We start from the raw sequence: 13,926 nt of genomic DNA on the forward strand, positions 1-13,926 counted from the left end.
ATTTATTCATTGCAAGTACAATTCGGAAAAACAATATATTCTCGATATTTAAAGGCAAATATCGCGAAAACGGCTAAATCAAATGTCAACATGTTTATATATTTTTGAAATCAGAAAATGAAGGTGTATTCAATTTTTATAAAATATACACGGTGCTCCATTATAGATTTCCCGACTTTGCGTTCTTTTTTAACTATAACCATCTCTAACATTGCCTAGCAATTTAGGAAAAACTACAATTTTTGCATTTAAAGCATTTCTTTTCATTTAATAATAAAACTAGTAGCCACTGTTTACGTATACGGACCAACTCTATACATTTGTTTATATTATAATTATTGTTATAACATACAGAGTGTCCGTTTCACGAGCTCAACCATGTGGATTTCGGTTATTTGAAAAGACACGAGGTCGTTGAAATTAGGGCAAAGTTGCGCATTTTGGAGCTTCGTAAGATGCCGTTTGAAGAATTATGGAATTTTGATTACTTCCTGAAATATCCGGGAAAATACGAAATTTCGAAAAAAGGTTTCTGTTTTTTCTTGGACTCATTTGGAGATATAATTGAAAATGGCTGGCACATTTTCGTAGTCACCTTTTCTCCTCGACACATGACAGCGTCAAATTTAGATCCGACGTTTCGATTTTCTGGAACCATCATCAATTTTATTTTTTCTTATGAGCGCCATCTTGGATTTTCATATTTTTGAATTCAGCTTTTTTTCCGATTACGATGATGTATCACATGTTAAGATTCGGACTCGCCGTTTAATAGAAATATCACAAATCCTGTTTTTGCATCATCGATTCATTCATATATCGATATCGATATATCAATAAATCGATATCGTGATATCTGTAGTTACGTTTCTAATGTCAGGTTTTCTGTTTTACAGCTGTCTGTGTCCTTTGTCTCAGCCTTTTTCGTTTTTCACCAAGGAAGTGTTTTTTGTTCCTGAATCATTCAATATTTTTACTTAAAATCCAGTTTTCCTACTTTCTACAATTACAGAACTTTGTCAAGGCCAGTGGAAAACGAATTGTAAGTATTGCTCAACCTACAACAATACGTATTTGATCAGGGTGTTTCGTTTTTCCGTAATGTTCCGACATACAAGCTCATGTTTTCCAAATAGGTTTTCTCTAGTGCCCCCCAAATCTTGTTTAAATTAATATTAACAATTTCTATATGTATAGGTGCATTCTCAATACCTAGACACCCTCCCTAGAAACTTTTTTCTTATAAAAAAGAGAGTTACCAATATTTTGACTAATATTCCATATTTTCTCTGACTCATACACCTAATCAGGTGGTCATTTGGTCACTGACATTCCTTCCAAGCCCGACTGATAAACTAAAGATTCAAATCCGTGCATTGTGCTCTATGTGGGCCATTAACATTTTTAGGTAAAAATTTTGTTTTTCAAAATTTCAGTAAGCAAATAAGTTTAAATTGAACATATTGTAAGCCTTACTTAGACAAACAGGCCTTCTGTGTAATATTGCTTAAATTGAAGGCCACAAGATTGACATTTAGGTGTCTCTGATAAAAAATTGGTAATTTTTATCTCAATGATTACATATCAGCCTGCATTGAAATACAAGGCTTTACCTTACATATTACTCATTGCTTATTTTCAAGTTTTCCCTTTATACATAGTGATGTCATCCTTGATAAACTTGAGGTGAAATTAAATTTATATTTACTTGTATGTAGTGTATGTTTTGGATGCAAATCAGAATTAGGTGTTTCTCTTATAAACATTAAATAGGTATAGTGAACTTTTCTAGTCTTTGAACTGTTACTTCAAATTTTTTTGGTTCTGGTGTGTTTTTTAATTTATAATTCTGAAAGTGAATGGCGATTGAGCTTGGAGAACAAATGACCCAGAAAATGACATACTAAGGGATTTAAAAAAGGTGCCTTGCTTTAATTTTTATTTACATGACACATCTGTATTTATTTAACATTAAAAGTGCCTTATATTGTACTGTGAGGAGTAGAGTGTTCTCACAAAATTATCTCAAAATAGCCTATCAGAATATTACCAACAAATAGAAGACATAAATTCTCCAAGGAATGTTCTACACCCTAGGGTACAGATTCAAGGCCTTGATTTAGCTATATATAAAAAAAATCTTTAAAAATATTTCTGCACCTGTAGATCCCTTTACAAAGGATGCTGTTGATTGAATTGATCCTTTATGTTTGCTTATCAATATAATTGGTTGAATAGCTGATAGCTATAGCTGCTGGTAGGGTTCAATCCATTCCAGATTATCATTTTCAAAAATGTCTTCTGGACAAACATGTTTTACCGATAGTTTGGTTTATGAAATGTTATTCAGTAGTAATTAGGTAGCCCTGACCAAACCAATATTAGATCAAAATTTTAAATTTTGAACTTCGTCATTGTCAATACTGAAATTGTGCAAAAAAGTGTTGTGACAGTGTCCCATGCTTCCACAAATCGGAGTGGTATTCTGGCCTTAAAGCATGAGCTGCAGAAGAATCGCTTCCAGTTCAATAGTTAATGATCCTGATTAAGTCAATACTAGATCGAAATTTTTTATTCGAAATTTTTCATTGCCAATACTGAAATTGTATGAAAAAAGTGTTGTGACAGTGTCCAATGCTTCCATAAATCGGAGTGGCATTCTGACCTTAAAGCTTGAGCTGTGAAAGTAAGTATTTATGTACTTACTTCAATTACATCACTTTTTGGCTCATTTATTCTCCTAAGCTCTACTAACTCTTCCACCTAACATAGATTTGTTTCAGAGATAGACAACCTTAAGCAATGACCATGGACGACGGTTCGCCGGTAACGACAGTCATTTTGCCTGTTCTAATACGTCACATTCTTTCCCAAATGGAAAAACGCGATATGGTTGCCTCACAAACATTAAGGGCCGCGTTTGCAAAGGCTGAAAATGCTCATCCGGGACTGTCGCTCGATTTTGTGCAAGGATTGCTGAAGCAAGCCCATTTGGAAGTGAATATGAATGAAAGCATTCTGAGGCTGCAAGGCTCTGTTGCTGATACAGACGAATACAAATTAAATAGGTCTGAAGACGCTTTTCAAGAACTGAATAGGAAATCGGCGGCTTTGAAAAAAATTTTGAGCAGAATTCCCGATGAAATTTCTGATAGGAAGAAATTCCTTGAAACTATTAAAGAAATCGCCAGTGCCATTAAGAAGTTGCTGGACGCGGTTAATGAGGTATATGGATTTATACCCGGCCCTAATGGGAAGCAGGCTTTAGAACAGAAGAAGAGGGAGTTTGTGAAGTATTCGAAAAAGTTTAGTAATACGCTGAAGGATTACTTTAAAGAGGGGCACGCTAACTCGGTCTTTGTTAGCGCGTTGTTTCTGATTCATCAAACAAACATGATTATTACCACTGTTAAAAGCAAATGTGAATAGAGTTGTTGATAATCATTGTTTGAAGTAATTTAAGTGTGGAGACTGATTTTTGGAATCCACAGTTTAACTCCCTTTTGGTTCTATAGCTCTATATAAGGAGAGGTCAATGTTGCAATTATTTTGATTTTTTCAAATAATTGCCGTTCCAATAGAGAAAAGTACTGTTATATCTCTGTATTGTTAAATGTTGACTGTAGAGGTAATTGAGGTGATCTTTTTTGGGTTTAGGAATTGAAATTGCACTGATTACAAGATAAATTTTCACTGATTAAGAAGAATGCGTTAATGTTATTTTATTCAAACAAAAGTATAAGGTTAACAAGGTGGTTGAATATGCATGTAAGTATTATAGAAGAATAAGGGCTATAAAAATATATTGCTTATAGGGAAATAATAAATAGCAATTCTTCTTGTGCGTAAATATTAGTATTTAGTTTACTTTATAATGAGTAACCTGATTTAACCTGTTTACAAATTGATTATGTCTATTTGGGACGTTAATTAAATTAATGAATAAGTGTACTTTTTAATAAAAAAAGGTTTTAAAGATTTTTTTTTGTTTTACCAGAACCACTCGCATAATCCTTTTTAAAACCTGAATTGAAATCTTTAAAAATTGTTGTTTATGTGTAGTAAAATATTAATATCGTACTGTACGAGGTCAAATTAATTTACAATTCGCACATAAAGAAGCTGTGATGCTCATATGCATGAAAACGGAAAACGTGTCCTGGCAAAGGTTATTCATCGTTGTTTTTTTTTGTTTGAACAATTGGAGTGTGTCAGTAAGCCCATATAAATCGGTTTACGAGTTGGTAGCTGTACGGAACGCCTTTAACAACATTGCCTACTGTTATTACAAACAACAAATACTATTTATCTAATGCGTAATGATTGGAGCACTATAACGTGTCGTTTTTTTTAAATTTATTTTATAGGTAGTGGTTCAAAACTATGAATGAATTAGACAAAAAATTGGCCGAACTGGCTCTCCTAAATAAAACGGAATTGCCGCCGAATCCGCACTTGAAGAAAATCGCACCGGCCGTTCCGCCTAAACCAAAAAAGCAGCAACCATTGGTGAGTGTCTCACCATTGTGATACATGCGTCACTCTTAATTCTTTGTTTAGGTTCCTCAATCATATCCCTTAAAGCAAACATTGGAACCGAGCTATTCCTCGCGCCTACAGTCTAATCAGTTTTACTCGAATTTGCCTCCAAGTAATCAGGCCCTGTATTCAAATGCCCCTGCACAGTCCCTCGGCAATAGCAGTTACAAGTCCATACCGGGTAACAATTATTCTAATTTGCCTCCTAGTAAAGAAGATCAGTTTTCCAGGAGTCCTTCAGCTTTGAGTAACAATTCACTAGCTCGAAGCACTGCTAGTTATGGCAGCGGGTATGCATCAAAAAACATGAGGTAATATGGTGTAATTAATATGAAATACTGCCTAATAATGCACAATGTTGGTCTAGTAATACCTCAACTCTTGGTAGTACACCACAACCCTATCACCCGTCCAAGTCGGAAGTAACTTATAGCAACATTCAAATGACACAGCCTCGTAAAAATGATGGTCTGATCTACAGTAATCTGACCCACCCTCCTTCCCGTGAAACCGCGGTTTATAGTAACCTTCCCACAGGTCCTGCAGGGTACTCTAACGGTGGTAAGTACTGCTCGAGTTCAAATTGAAGGGTATTGATAAGCGATACGCTTAGAAGACTTGCCTCCCCCACCACCGCCCTTGGATATGTCCTCTGGAATAGCGGATTATGCTCCTTGTACTGTGAACACCAACTTGCCGCCCCCGCCCGATGACTTGCTTCCGCCACCATCACCTGTCAGTTCTAGCTACAGTGAGCTGCGCAGAGCCACTCAGCCAGTGGATTTTAACAATTATAGCATGGGCTCGCAGGTGCTCTTCCTAATTGTGCTTTTCAAAGCATAGATAACCTTATTCATCTTAATATAGGCCTCTTCAACGTATGAGTCAATCTACGAACCGATAAATCCCAGACCGCCTAGTCAAATGTCAAGTAGATCCAATTATTCTTTGTACGCACCCTATAGCGGTTCGAGCAGCACTTTGACAGGTTAATCTTGCGGGTTAAACAGTCAATTAAATGTAATTTGCAAATGTTCCCATCAGGGCCAAGCGAATCGGCGAGCAGAATCGGCCTGAATAAGGAGCAGGAAGTTGATAGTTTGACTGATATATTGGTACAAGGGATGGGTGACGCCCCTCCGGAAATTGATCAAGAGGATGTCTACGGGCTGTGCATCAAATGCGGGGAAAAGGTAATGAAATCTAATGACAGAGTCGGTATTAACTTTGTGTTTCTCTAGATTGTAGGGGAAAATAGCGGTTGCACTGCAATGGATCAGCTCTATCATATCAAGTGTTTTACCTGCCATCATTGCGCCATAAACCTTCAAGGGAAACCCTTTTACGCTTTGGACGGGTATCCCCATTGTGCTGAGGATTATTTGGTTAGTCATTAGTTACATTTATTACATGTATCTGTTTGATATTTGGATCGAAAATAATGTCACTTTCCATTTTAATCTATTGGACAGATAGCGTGTCATTAAGAAGCAATCCACAAACAGTTGTACCACTGTTGACTGTGTTAAACTCCGCCATTGCTTAAGACTGACTCAAAAATGGGTGATTATTAACGTTTTAGAATACATTGGAGAAGTGTTGCGTATGCCAGAAACCGATACTTGATCGAATTCTGAGGGCTACGGGAAAGCCGTACCATCCCTCCTGTTTCTGTTGCGTAGTTTGCGGTAAAAGCCTAGACGGAATTCCGTTCACAGTGGATGCAACTAATAGGGTGCATTGCATAGAAGACTTTCACAAGTAAGTGTAGTTTTTTAAAACGAAGTATAATTTTACGAAACTAAAAATGTGTTAGTTCTTACTGTTTAAAGCTCGGTTTATAGTTTCTCGTAACGTTTTATTAGAGTTAACATATTGTATCGAAATGCGACAGTTCCACTGTCGAAAGCTTTCATTTCTTCGATCCTAGGCAATTTTACGTTATGTTTACATTATCTGCAGTTTCTATTAAAGAGTAAGGAGCTATCACCAAAAAAGATATTTGAAATTGATGCATTCGTTGCCAAATCCAGTATTTCTTCGATGTTATCTTGAGAACTGGAATGTTAAAAGTCTTAATTTCATAATTTTGTGAATTTAGAATCTTTGCTCCGAAGTGTTGGGTATGCCGGCAACCGATAATGCCCGAGCCCGGCGAAGAAGAGACCGTTCGGGTGGTAGCCTTAGATCACAGCTTCCACATTCAGTGTTACAAATGCGAGGTAAGAATTTGAGCCTTTTATTTTCGCCTCGAATATACACGATTTTTTAATGTATCTTAAATATCTTCTTAAGGATTGTGGCCTCGTTCTATCCTCCGAAGCTGAAGGAAGGGGATGTTATCCTCTCGATGGCCATGTTCTCTGCAAAAGTTGTAACGCGAAAAGGGTGCAGGAGCTCACTAATCACATGACCACAGAGCTGTAAGTAAGAGTCCTATTTTGTTGTTACACTACTAGTGGTCAGTAATAGGTAAGGTTCTGGAAGCAGACACTGAAGTTATATACTATATTTTTACTGCAATACGCGTATCAATAATCAATAGTACATACTTAGACAACAGACTGTCGGTTGTCAGTATAGAGGAGAAAAAATTAAAGAAACCGATAATTTCTTGGGACACTATATACTTGGCCGCCGGATCGTGATGTAAGTATAGCGAGCATTGTGCCGCTTTCCATTCCTTTTTGCAGAGATATACAGTATCTTTTTCGCTGTTATGCGCAGGGAATTTGAGAAATTGCGGGCAAAAGGCAGTCAGGCGATTGATAAGTACGAAGCGGATGGGCTACCGTTGACTCGCAAGCAACACGTCCACCGATGTAGTTCTACGTGATTTTGTAAGACGTAAATTTGAACGCGTTCTACGAGAATGTATTTTAATGTAGCTTTACCTTTACAAACCCCATGGAAAAAATGATATTTTTAAAGCGGGTCAATTGAAAAATAAGCCCTTTTTGTGACACGATCTGTGCTAGGGTTAAGGCGTATTGCTTGCGAGTCAGGGACGGCAGCTTGTCTCCGTCACACTTATCGATCGCCTAATTGCCTTTTGCTTGCAATCACTAAAACTCCCTGTGCATAGCAGCGAAAAGGGTGCTGTATAGGGTGTCTCAGAAATAAATATCGTAAATGCAGGGGCTAATAGGTTTTGATCACATATGTAGAAAATCGTGGGGCCGTTAACGATTCGTCGTTCAGGCGTGGAGTTTAATACGGGCTCCAAATTAAACCTAATTAAAAATATCTAATAACGTTTTCCGTCTCGACAATCTCAATTAGGAGTAAAAAATTCAGATCTATTTCGCGCAAGAAATTCGAAAATTCGTCTTCGTTAACTCGCATCGTTAGATAAAACATTCAGGGCTCCGTGACTTGAGTCATTAGATCATTTTTACCTATAAAAAAAAGACACTTGAATGTACGGAAAAACTCGACTAAGACTGTTCAGAATCAAACAGGAAGTCGTCCAACAAATTTTCGTTGAACAAATTGGCGTATCACTTTTTTCAGATGTGTCCAGTAACGTGGCGGTACGCGAGCTATTGGCGGAGTAAAAAATAATTTTTGTTCAACAAATATGCACGTCTAAAGTCGTTTTTAAGGTAATTTTGCATTCGAGATTTCATGTTTATCGCTATTTTCTTTATAGTGGATCGGCCCATTTGCCTCTGCATTCACGCTACTTATTTCTAGAATATCCTACGGAATGCACGTCGGAGGTTAATGTGATGAACGACAACCGACCATCGGAATGACACATGCATTCCAAAACGGTTTGCACGTATCATATGAAAGTAATTCCGCGATACAGTTCGGAAATCAGGTGGCTGTGATGACGTAATAACCTCGCGGTGCGAACATGTTTTAATGTTGATATACATGGGCTATCATTATACCTACACACACTATCATTCATAAGTATTTGCCCAACTCGAAAAATAGGCCCAAAAGCAGTTGAGATTAAAGGATTGCAATGATATATCAATTTTTTTTTATACAGGAATGTTAAGTGGGATTTCCCTATTTTTAGGTATGATTGTTAAAATTCGATCAAAAACACCAAGATGTTTGATTACGAAAATCACGTCTGTGTTTTAGATGATCTAACGCCCACCCGATACATAGAACAGAAAAATATGAGTGGTTAGCTGAAATTTGTATAAATACGAATCCCAACGCGTAATCTAGGAAAACCCGAAAACAAATATCTTTGTTATAGAAATAAAAATTATAGTTGTAGCCAGATACATCTAGAAGAAAATTTTTAGATTAAATTTTCCATTATTTACTTTAAACTATCGCTTATTTGAAGATATTGTACCTTCAATTTTGTTAATGCGAAACATAATAGTGGGCAAATACTTCGGGATGGTAGTGTATATAGTCGATATTTGCCTTCGAGTAATCAGGTTCACAATTTATTTACTTCCAATATGAAATTCGATTAAGGTATATAATCCTCCATTCACTATACCCACAATGTTAGGATAATCCGAGCTCAAAAGGCATTTACTGCAATTTTATACATTTCCAATTAAAAAGTGTTTTGTTGGTTTTTAATTATAATAGTTTCGTCAATACTTAAGGAATATAATTATATATAGAGCGGTTTATTCAATTGTGATTTTCCAATTAAGAATAATTAAGTATTATGCTTCTATCTACTATAGTATGTTAGTGACAATTTTTTTTTTAACATGCATGTATTTTTGTTGAAAATGGCTTTAAGCGACGTTTATATTATTCCCTGAAAGTAGCTTTCGCCATTATAACCTTTAGAGTCCTCTAGTATTAACAATTCTCTTATCATCTGCATTACTGTTTGTGATTTATGATATTGAATGTGCCAATAAACCGAGATGGTCATGTAGGTTCGCTATTAATAAAAAAAGAAATATCGTCTCGATGAGAATTTCAAAATACCTTAAATCTGACAAAATAAACCATTACATCCTATCCACTTCCTACATGCGAATTATCCGCAATGGATTCAAGTTCAGATAGATCAAGCCGAGTTGAGAGATTACCGACTGCCCTTTGAGTGTTGTAGAATTTATGATCACTATTCGTTGATGAACAGTATCGGTCATCAAGTGAAACCAACGATAGAAATTAAAACTCACTAAGTATACTTGATAACTTTTATTTCGCTTCATTTACATATCGTACATTCGCAGGTTAAAATATGTATTGAAGTGGACATCATATAGTCAGCTCTAACCAAAGGTAAAGTGCGTTTTAATAAGGTACAGTATTACTTTCAACGGCAAATAATATACATTTGACCATTAAAGGTTCTGTAATATTCCATCTTTCACTATTAAATAAAGCTCTATTTTGGTAGATGGCATTGTACTGCTCATAAAGTTTGGTATGGACGTAAAGCGATTCCAAATTGAATAGTACAGAGATCATTAAAGTACTTAAATAAAAATCCGATTTTATAATATCAGTCTTTCAAAGTTAAAAAATTTTCCCTATGAAGAACCGGTAGGTATTGCTAATTACAATTAGCGAAAATCGATAAAATGCCTTTTCTCAGTGGCAACAATTTTATAAAGAAATAAATTAGTATGCTATATAACGAGCACAAGATTATCGATTAGTGCAAGTTGTATACGATACTTTTTCTACTCTTAAAACAAAACAAATTTATGAAAAATAAAAGGTATCAAACATTTTAAAAATCCAAACAATTATCACCAAAATGTCCTGTTGGTATTTGCTCATTGAACTTCGTCGTCATGATTGTAATGGATGATTATAAAAAAAAAATCCTCGCAGTAAGTGGTAAAGCGTACACGTAGGACGTTCATTAAACTACTTCCTATTTGTACAGTACTGCCAGGGTTATTTTTTCTTTGTTGTGTTGACTGCAATTGATGTAATGCTATATCCAATGCCAGCTCATTGATTCGCTCTTCGATTTGTTATTTTACTTGGATTCCTGCACCAATACGCCGTCTTATGAAGCTTGTATTTTATGCACTATTACTTTTCACAAATTAGTAATCTTTCAGTCGTAGAAAATAATACTGTCGGATTTTTCAACAGTCTGCAGGAGGATCTTCCACGATCGGATAATTAAATAAAATGTGACACTTAGATTTCATCCAATAGACTACCACAAATGAGAAAATCATCGTTATTGATCCTATGGTTAGCGTAATTATTTCTTGAAAGCGCGAAGGTTTTAAAAACATTCGTATCTTCATATCGTTCCACGTGGATTCCGACCAGGAACTGTATTTGTTGGACGACCAATCATAATCTGAAAGTTGATGTTATTACAAAGACTTGAACTATTAATAGTTCTTTAATATAATACCTTCTATTATAAACGCCGGACTGACTGCTTCTGTCATGTTTACTGTGGCTCGGAAACATCTGAGTTCGTCCAAATGGTCCATGTCCAAGGACATGTTGAAATACCTGTATATCTGTTGACGAATAACATCTAAAGAAAAGTACATAAAGAGCGACATAAAACTTACATGATTTTTATTGAAATTGGTGCAATTAGGGTTGGACGGACCTATCATATCCCCACTAAACCAGGCTAAAGTATAGGACACTAAATTGGTTAAAAAATTGTCGACAACGGCCACTCCCACATACAGACTAAGAGGGGTTTTTGGTAGGTGCTAGAATATAGGAGAATTTTTTTTTCTCTTCTACCTCAAACATATTATGAGTTTTTTCCAGTCCATATGTGAATATTGTTAAAAATTAATACTTCAGTGAATTCATTTTACTTGTGATTTTTTCAATTGCAATTGGTTCTATTAAAAAAATCGTTTTTTAAATTGAATAATTGATTGCATGATCCCCCGATTCTCCAAAAAATATATATTTGTGCACTCACCAATCCTCTTTGGACAGCTCTATGAACTTTGCAATTTGGATCTTCCAGGTAACAATGAAACAATTCGTCCACCTTGAACAATTGTCATAAAAAATAAAACTTTCAACATACGCGTGTAGTTTTCACAAATTCTTTAAAAACAAAACTTACCAAACTCAAATTTGCGACGACATTCCCATTGAATTGATTTCCAGTGACATCCTCAAAAACACTCTTAGCAACCATTAAAGCCACTTGACCAACATATCCTTGAATTGTATCAGCCTTCACATTACTCCCATTAACATACTTGTATCCTATATTGGAGGCATTATCATAGATAGAATTATAAAAGGCATTATTGTATGTATTGTTATGGTCTGCCAACACTAATCCTTGAATTGAAGTGTTTCCCCTAATGAAAGTATGTAGAGACGAAGGAGGTAGGCTGTTGGAAACCATGTGCAAAGTCGAGTTTGGGGGTTGATACTTGTTAAGGAGTGACAAGAAATTTGTTACCTAAAAATAACAATTTAACTAAGTTTTTTCTTATTAGCCACCATTAACCTACCACATCACTGTTCTCCAAATGATGAGCATAAATGGCATTGCTCATTGCCAACTGAGACAACTCAATAAACAAGCTTATGTTATTGGGATATATAGTTGGCAATATATCATTACCAGAGGGTAAATCAATAGGAAATTGCCCCCTCTCCATGTCATAAAGTAAACGTTGAGAACCGATGTAGTCATAAGTTTCCCCATTGAACAATATAAATAACACATTCTTTTTCACTAAAAACAGTAGGTACCATGTGTGTTTTCTGATTAAGAAATGGCGGATTCTCATGAACATAAAACTGACAGGTTGTGTATTGTGTGGAAAATACACCAATGGAATAGCATATTTCCTATCTCGCTGTGATTTTTACGCTCGTGAGTATCATGAGTCTAATTACAATTTGAATTCCATACTGGCAGCATTTGTTTGAGCAATTTAGCTACAGTCAACAATGTCACAAGACCAGTAACAGGCGTCTCAGCTCCAGCAGTTTTTTCAAATAGAGATGTTGTGTCCAGACGTGCAGCAATCACAATGTATTTGCTATAATTTATTGGTTTAGAGCCATTTTTAAGCTCCTCTACAAGAGGGAACAGAGATCCCCACACATTGCTATCACCCAAAGGATCACATAGTTTCACTGGATTAAGATTAGTGATTATATTTGACCGCCTGTAAAATGTTTTATTTTACTAATTTTCTATTATTCAACAGTTTTAAAAGAACCTTTGACAAGTGGGTGTGTTGGTGGATCCTTGCATGAAAAAATTCAGCTCAAGAGAACACAATGACCTGTCTGCCTGAGTTGAATAAGAAAAATTATTAAATTTTTGGAAGCAATCTTTGATTATATTAATTTTGTTCTCATCTTCTAGATAAAACATCGGAAATGGAATGTCTTGATACAGCAAATCAGTTCCTAAAGGTAAGCTATAGTTTTAGCTATAATTCTTTTAATTGATATTAAAGTAAACTTACCCAAAGGGTTCCACCCTTTTACAGGACACTGAGCACTTCCTGCACTAAAACGTTCATTTGGGCATTTATTTTCATGTGAAAAATGCTTTAATTTTTCATTGTTAGGGTGTAAAATTACCCCAGAAACTACATGCTTGTAGGAAATTAGAGTGGTCATTATACTTGCAGTCAACAATGAAGTTGGTAATATTGGAATATACTTTCCTGCTGATCCATTGTTAAGTATGAAACTTAAGTCTGAGAATTGGTTGACATAGTGGATTATACCAAGTGACCCTCCCCATTCCGCTAAAATTTTATTTGTGAACTAAATGTTGAATTTTAAATTACATTTAAATACAAGAGCATCCAATCTGGTGAGTAGAATTCATTCTGCGGTAACATGCCACGGAGCCTTGAATATTAATATACATGGTGTCTTTAATTCTATCAGCATTGCCTAGAAAAGGAAGAAATTTTTATGGATTAAAAAGGAATGAATCATTTTTCAAGAAAGGTATAATGAATGTTATTACACCAATCTGGGGCGTCAACTCATACTTACATGTATAAAGTAAATAAGTTATAAGTCCTAAAGTAAAAGCAAAGCATTTGCACAACATTGTAGGGACAAATTTGGATTTAATTAACTATTTTCTAACAAAAATTAAAAAGATTTTTCTTTTTAAAAATTTTCAATATAACATAACCATATTTTTGCATTTTTCTGTGTATTGAGTTTTATATATTACGATATGATATTTTCAAATTTGCAAAAGTGTATCAATTTACGTGCCAGTGTATGTAAATAATGTAAACAATAAGTTTTGTTTCAAGTAAATAATAAATCAATTCTTTAGTACAAATGACAGTTGTGCAAGTAATATAAGTCTATAACGCGAAGGAAAATGAGCACTACTTCAATTAATTGCTGAATTTCAGGACATTTTATCCATTGCACAAATATTGGTTATGCTGAATAAGATTTATTTATATTAAATATCTTTCTCATCCTTAT

The 13,926-nt window shown here is 35.2% G+C and overlaps 2 protein-coding genes across 10 annotated transcripts; one reads left to right on the forward strand and one right to left on the reverse strand.

Moving 5' to 3' along the window:
- Positions 1-896: 896 nt before the first annotated feature.
- LOC136345107 (programmed cell death protein 10-like) lies at positions 897-13,217 on the forward strand. 9 transcript variants are annotated; one of them, XM_066293121.1, is made up of 13 exons: positions 897-1,042; positions 4,368-4,509; positions 4,561-4,850; positions 4,907-5,100; positions 5,153-5,349; positions 5,407-5,527; positions 5,584-5,732; positions 5,781-5,924; positions 6,122-6,300; positions 6,641-6,761; positions 6,835-6,962; positions 12,827-12,876; positions 12,936-13,217. In XM_066293121.1, the coding sequence occupies exons 2-12, from the start codon at positions 4,384-4,386 to the stop codon at positions 12,828-12,830; spliced, it is 1,653 nt and encodes a 550-aa protein (XP_066149218.1). In that variant the 5' UTR covers positions 897-1,042; positions 4,368-4,383; the 3' UTR covers positions 12,831-12,876; positions 12,936-13,217. The 9 variants fall into 9 exon arrangements, with proteins under 9 accessions (XP_066149218.1, XP_066149216.1, XP_066149211.1 ...); XM_066293119.1 differs by lacking the exons at positions 12,827-12,876; positions 12,936-13,217 and adding an exon at positions 7,012-9,446; XM_066293114.1 differs by lacking the exons at positions 12,827-12,876; positions 12,936-13,217 and adding an exon at positions 8,192-9,446.
- Nct (Nicastrin) lies at positions 9,670-13,643 on the reverse strand. The gene is made up of 11 exons (XM_066293113.1): positions 13,474-13,643; positions 13,270-13,368; positions 12,930-13,217; positions 12,678-12,870; positions 12,349-12,623; positions 11,958-12,184; positions 11,558-11,905; positions 11,408-11,479; positions 11,037-11,186; positions 10,871-10,982; positions 9,670-10,813 (listed from the first exon to the last, which is right to left on the reverse strand). The coding sequence occupies exons 1-11, from the start codon at positions 13,529-13,531 to the stop codon at positions 10,590-10,592; spliced, it is 2,046 nt and encodes a 681-aa protein (XP_066149210.1). The 5' UTR covers positions 13,532-13,643; the 3' UTR covers positions 9,670-10,589.
- Between the last annotated feature and the right edge of the window lie 283 nt (positions 13,644-13,926).

The sequence above is a fragment of the Euwallacea fornicatus genome, chromosome 18, assembly GCF_040115645.1.
Source record: "Euwallacea fornicatus isolate EFF26 chromosome 18, ASM4011564v1, whole genome shotgun sequence".
NCBI lineage: Eukaryota > Metazoa > Arthropoda > Insecta > Coleoptera > Curculionidae > Euwallacea > Euwallacea fornicatus.